This window comes from Chrysochloris asiatica, unplaced genomic scaffold, assembly GCF_000296735.1.
Source record: "Chrysochloris asiatica unplaced genomic scaffold, ChrAsi1.0 scaffold00053, whole genome shotgun sequence".
NCBI classification, from domain to species: Eukaryota; Metazoa; Chordata; class Mammalia; order Afrosoricida; family Chrysochloridae; genus Chrysochloris; species Chrysochloris asiatica.
In genome coordinates this window covers 16846070-16852723 of record NW_006408571.1, presented here as the reverse complement: position 1 = coordinate 16852723, position 6654 = coordinate 16846070, and the positions used below count along the sequence as shown (strand labels likewise).

Sequence of the window (6654 nt, the reverse complement as noted above, 5' to 3'; positions counted from 1 at the left end):
ATCTTCCTTTCTCTAAAGCATTTAGTCTGTTTTGTAAACCTTTATGTATTTACTCTTGGATCATGTGAGGGAAATCTAGGTACTTTTAATAAAATGTTATAACATGGTTGTTAAAGCAGTGGACTACTAACTGAAAGGTCACAATGTGAACCCACCAGCTGGTCTGAGAGGAAAGATGTGGCAATCTGCTCAGTTAAGATTTACAGACTTGGAAACCCTGTCAGGCAATTCTGCTGTGTCCTATAAGATCTCTCTGAGTCAGAATCAACTCAATGGCACTGGGTTATTTTGGATTTTGTTTTTTAATGAAAACCAAACTCTCTCCACTCTTCCTTACTTCAGTTTGTCAACAGGCTGAATTGGTCTACGTTTATTGGTCAAGACCAGAAATTGTATATTTTGAAATAGTTTTCTTTGTCTTTCACGTTAATTCAGAGACATGAGTAGAGTAGAAAGAACATGAGTGTTGTGACCTAGTTTGTATGATCTTGGTTGGATTGTTTAAAAAAGAGTTGCTGAGACCTGGGGACTCTTGGGCCCCTGAGTCAATGACATAGCCACAGAGGACTAGAGTGGATAGTGAAACGTCCAGCTGATAAGAAGAGAGGGCATATGCATAAGAACACCCACACTTGCAGATAATACCCACTTATCCTGGCTTCAGTGACTGGATGATCAGAGTTCAACCAGAAGTAAAAAGAAGAGGAAAAAAAAAAAAGTATTCTCATACAATTTGATGAACTTGACCTACACCTATGGAAGCAGTAGCTCAAAAGAGGGAACAAGTCCTTACAGCAAGAATCATTCCCACCCCCTCCACACACAGAGTAGACAGAGATGGGCAACTTGGATATTGGCTACCCAAAATGGGGGGCGGGGGACTACAAAGGCAAGAAGTGACTGGCTTACAAGAGGGAACCTAGATTCAGAGGACATGGAGGAAGGTAGAATCTCCAGTGAATAGTATTCAATCTGACTAGGCAGGGCTGATGAAATGAAATGCAGACGGGTCTCTTGTGATACAATAGTGAATAATTGTTATCAGGACTGACTGTGAGGGTTGGAAATGTAAGGGTGGACATTTTTATAGCAAGGAGGGGAGTGATTAACTCTTCAGTCTAGGAGCGGAGGTCCCTAGGACCATCAAGGGAGAAGATCAGAGAGCGGGACCCTACCCAGAGAAGCAGTGATGCCTGAAATGGAGCCAGAGATGATGACATGGAATGATGGAGCAGCTGGAGACTTTAGATCCAGAAAGGGAGAGCACACATGCTGAAGACCTGGGGGGTACGGGGGAAGGATTGCATGGAGGGGATTGTAACCATGGCAATGAGACGATATACGATAGAATGAATGTAAAATTAATGTTCTCCCATGTAAACTATCACATAATTCACAATAAAACATTAAAAAAAAAAAAAATATTCTGACATACACTTCCGTTAAATGACAGTGTTTGCTGTAATGATGAAAACTTATCAATTCTATTGCAATGAAACATTTTGGTAATGGAAAGTGACCAACAGTGCTGATTAGTGCCCTAGCTTTAAGGAACTGAACATAAAGCAGTGAGAAATTAATAAAAGTTCCAAGGGTTTGGATTTGGCTTGCCCATGTAAAAAACCATTTCTTAGTCTGGAACAGTTGCTTCTTATTGCAAATCGTCCATTCTTGATATATAAGATAACAACATTTAAACAAAATAAATATTCATGGAAAAAAAAAAAAGAATTGCTGTTACTCAAAACGGAATCTGAAGTAGAGAGAGAGGTTGTCCTCCTCTCGTGTTTTCTCGTCCCTCGCCCTCCCTCGACCCCCACACTCTGCAGAGATGATCACTCTTTTTTTTTTTTCTCTCAGTTTTTTATTGTGAATTGAGTGAAGGTTTAGAAAGCAAATCATCATAATACAATTTGCTTCATTACATGGTTGCAGTCCCATCTGTGTAAGAAATTAGCACTTTTACCAGCTTGATGTATATCCTGCCAGACCTTTTCTTTTTTTTTTCGCCTTTAAAAAATGCACATAGAAGTATAGATAGGCACATTAGTTTGGATATTATTTTCAAAAATTGGAATATATTTTCTTTACTTTAAATAGTGTATCATGGATTACCTCTCTGTTAGGATCATTCTTTCTGTTTAACTTTGGGAGGTTAAAGTGTTCCCCCCAAGTAAGAGGGGGCTTCAAAAAGCTCATGGAAAAGTGGAATTAAAAGAAAACGAGATATTTCTATTAACTTTTTGAAGTCCCCTTCATATTAATAAAATATTATTTTCTTTTTGAATAAAATAATTATGCTCTTTTCTTACCTGGTGGTTTGGTTTCTTTCTAATAGGATTTTGTTTGTTTTTCACAAAAATGGTCGTTTGAGCTGTAAGGCAAAAGTGCAGCCTCCTCGGCTGAATGGTGCAAAAACTGGCATTTTCTCCACAAGGAGCCCTCATCGCCCAAATGCCATTGGACTGACCCTGGCCAAACTGGAAAAAGTAGAAGGTAATCTCAGCCTGCTTTTAGCTTGGTTTCCCTTACCCAGAAAAACTTTTACCATATCGTGATTTATTTATGTCATCATGTATATCAAGAGCTATTTAAAAATAACTGGTAAGATATTAATAAGAGTTTAAAAATGAGCACTCAGTAACAAGTTGACCCCACCCAGTGCTCACTGAGTCGAGCCAGAGCCTCTTGAAGCAGGTTGTTTCTGTATCATGTAACAGTGCTCTCGTAGAGATTTGTGTACAGGCTTCTCTGTAGGAACCTGTAGGAAAGCTTGGTCATGCCTTGAGGACCTGGAAGAATACATGGGAGTTTGACAGGGAGTGATGAGGATGGGTTTCCAGGCAGAAGGGAAGCACATGTTATTATTACCAGGTGTAGAGAAACCATTGTATAAGAACATTGTGTAGGTAAGCTTACTAAGGCATAAGCAGACAATATCAGAAAGAGGATTTTTAGGTATAGTTATATTCATTCATTGTTTGTAATGTTCTCCATTGTTGATTTTCTTGTTGTTTTTTTAACTTGTGAATTGAGTGAAGGATTACAGAGCAGACCATCGGTTTTATATTCAGCTGAACATATACTTTGCTTCATTACCGTGACTGTGATCCCCTCCATGTACCAACACACAACAGTTATTTGCCTCTATTCACTTTAACTCTTGCACTCCCACTACCTGTGTCTCCCACTACCTTCATCTTTCCTCTGCTAGCCTTTTGCTCTATACTGCCTGCCCTGTCACCTGTGTTAATATCAGTAATCCCCCTCCTCCCTGTAAACCATCATAGATATTTCTTTTATCAAAAAAACTTAACTCTACAACATTGGTCTCATACCATACTTATCCTTTTGTGATTGACTAATTTCACTCAGCATCTGATGTCCTCCAGCTTCATCTATGTTGTGAGGTGTTTCTCAGATTCATTGTTACTCTTCAGTGTTATGTGGCTAAAGTTAGTTTGACCATTCTGCTGACAGGCATTTAGACTTCTCCATCTTTTGGATGTATCTCTTGTAAACAGCCTGTTGAAGGATCCTGTTTGCTTATCCATTCTGCTCTCTCTCTTGACTGGTGCATTTAACCCATTTATATTCTGTGTAATTACCAGCAGGTATGAATTCATTGCTGTCATTGTGCTGTGTGTGTTTTTTGTGGTGCTGCGGGTGTCTTGGTTCCACATAATTTTCTGCGCTGAGTTCATTTTGTTTGTGGGTTTTCTTCGTGTTTTCATTTCAGTTGTGTTAATGTTTATTCATTCTGTAATGACTGTTTTTAAGAGGATTTCCCCCCCCATAATAGGTGGAGCTCTCTACCTCTCTGGAATTGACATGATACATGGGACCCCTGTACTGGACATAAAACCCTACATAGCTGACTATGACTCGCCTCAGAACTTGATGGAGTCCTTAGGAGACTGTAATTCACAAGATAACAAACATAAACCAAAAAGTGAGTTTCAGTCCAGTGGCATGACTGATAATTATGACCAGCAATCGCTGCCAGGGTGCATTGAACCACAGCCGTATAAGGGCACTAGAGAGAAACTTCAGTGTCCCGAAGAGAGAACTTCTGAAAAACCCATGGAACAGGATGACAAAGCAAAAATTCGAAACTGGCCTAAGCCCAAGGAGATTGCAGCAGGTTTGGGTTTGGAATCAAGAAGTGATCAGAGTTCGAGTGTAGCAAAAGCACCCGTTGTCTCCTGTCACCTGGAGGAGAGCTCTTCTGAGAAAAGCAGAGATAAGAAGCCAAGAAGAAGGCAAGAGGCAGTGATCCTGCAGGACCACAGGGCAGAGGCACAGTCTGGGACCCCTCAGTACCATTCCAGTGTTGCTGCTGCAGCCTGCCACAGTGCGGTGCCCACCTGGGTCAGAGCCGCGCCTGTGACCTCGTTACATGTTAGGTTCACTCCGCACGCTCAGATGGACCTCGGGCACCTCAGTCCAGGTGAGCTACGAGCCTTCCGGGTTCTATTTCTGAAGGAAGGATGAGCCTTTTCTGTGAGATGGAGCCATGTTTTCTGTCTCTGAGGGCAGTTAGGTGGAGTACCTGTCGGTATGGCTGCTGAGGAAAAATGTTGTGGGGATGGTTATGTGCCGTGGAGTTGGTTTAACTCTTAGCGACCCTGCACAGGTTTCTGAGGCTGTAAATCTTTAAGGGAGAGGAAAGCTTCATCTTTTTCCCGCAGAAAGACTAATAGTTTCGAACTGCTGACCTTGAGATTAGCAGGCCAACTTGTAACTACTATGCTACTAGAGCTCCTTGAAAAGAGATACAGGCGAGTAGAGTAATATCTGGGTGGGGCTGTCATCAGAAGGGTTTCATTCAGTAGTGGTTCGCTGAGCAGTTAGTTCCAGACACTCGGTGGAGTGCAGAGAAGGGCTGCAGCCTCGGGAGGTAACCCATTATTTGGGGCTCATCTGCTGACTACGGTGGTTCCGGGAGTTTGCAGACAAGTAGAGTTCAGAAGCCAAATTGTGCTTGTTCGATACGCTAACTAACTAGAGAAACATCTGTTTTATTCTAATGCTCGGGTGGTGGATACTTCAGCCTTGTAGTGGAGAGGATTCCATGGGTAAGAGAAAGAGGCTCTGAGCACAGTATTCCCCCCCACCCCCCACCCCTCACCAGGACTGGAGATGTGCACTTGACTGCAGAAGAGAGGTCATGGGCCCTGACTTGGAGCCTGTTCGTTTGACACGTGGTTCCTAACAAATGCTGTTACCTGCTTTCCCCAGTCCACAGCAGATTCAAGCAGCAATCTTGGATGAAGGAAGGGTTGTTAAGAGGTGGTGGGTACAGAGTTAACAGTAAGAAGTAGCCAGTTGCCAAGGAGGAGATGTCAAATTCAAAATAGGTAGAAAGCTATTCTTTGTGTTACAACTTGATAAGGAACCAATATAGTCAGGCAAAGAAGGGAATTTATTGATTGATCTGATTGATTCTGTAATTGTTTCCTCAGCTTCTGCTGGGCACCAGACACTGTTTTAGACCCTTAGGATACATATGCCCGTGAACAAATAAACCAGACAACCCTTCCCATGTGGAACTCACATAATAATTAAGTAGTGATGTGTACATAATGTTAAAAGGTGATGGGGACTATAGACAACATTTAAAAAGAATGGAACAGGGGAAGGGGTGTTGGGTGATGGGGTGCGATTTAAGCAGAGTGGCTGGAGTAGAGAAGATACCTTTGGGAAAAGGCCAAAAGAAGTGAAGGAGTGAGCCATGTACGTGCCCAGGGGGAGCCAGGCCAGCCAGGTGGACAGGCATTGCACCGTGCCAAGGTGGGAGTGTGTGGGGGACCTCAGGACTCATGTGGCTGGAGCCGAGTGAGGAACGAGCTGAGGGCAGAGAGCCTGTGGGGAAGGGGAGGTACAGTCATATGGGGTTTCAAGGCCATTATAAGGGCTGGTGCATTACTTTGGGAAAGGAACTTGAGGTCCCTGGTGAGCAGGGCCTCTCTAGAGGTCAGATTGTTGCCCAGAGTGACTTCCACAATAACGACTAAGTAAATTTCCAAACCATGTTCCTTTCAAGTAGTGTTCTAGGAACCAACTGAATTCTGTATTCTGAAGTCCATAGTAATGAGAATCTACCTGCACGATTTTGAGAGTTAGAGTGTGTTGTTCTTCTCTTGGCAGATGCATTTAAATATTTTCAGTCAGCAGAAGAAGCGAAGCATGCCATCGAGGCCGTGCTGTCAGCCGATCCTCGGTCTGTGTACCGACGAAAGCTCTGCCAAGACCGTCTTTTCTACTTTACTGTCGACACAGTGCACATCACTTGCTGGTTTGGGGATGGTTTTGCAGAAGTCCTAAGGATCCAGCCTGCTTCTGGGCCTGTTCAGAAGACTGACCCTGTGGAGTCATTGGTGTCTCTAGGATCGTAAGGAGTCTCCATTCCATCTTTAAATTGATCTTTAGGTGCAATTTTTGGATTTTCTATATAAGCTAATGTGTCTTCTTTACAGAAGGAAGCAACACTTGGTGGTCTCACTGCTTTGGTTGCTTTGGGCTGTGCAAAATGTTTTTAAAATGTGTTTTAATAAACTTATCAGAGATTGAAATTTTAGAGCAACTGCCTTATGCTTTTTGGCCTGTTCATTAAAAAATTTGAAAGGTGATGCTGTCTCATTGAGTTCTGAA

The 6654-nt window shown here is 42.5% G+C and overlaps 1 protein-coding gene across 1 annotated transcript in view; it reads left to right on the top strand.

The window, feature by feature from the left end:
* Positions 1 to 6398, top strand: part of LOC102824721 (chromosome unknown open reading frame, human C9orf156) — a 14293-nt gene extending 7895 nt beyond the window's left edge. Inside the window, exons 3-5 of the mRNA XM_006863142.1 lie at positions 2339 to 2496; positions 3803 to 4450; positions 6151 to 6398. Of these exons, the coding sequence (XP_006863204.1) occupies positions 2339 to 2496; positions 3803 to 4450; positions 6151 to 6398 (1054 nt within the window). The remainder of the gene's footprint in view (positions 1 to 2338; positions 2497 to 3802; positions 4451 to 6150) is intronic.
* The last annotated feature ends 256 nt before the right edge of the window (positions 6399 to 6654 follow it).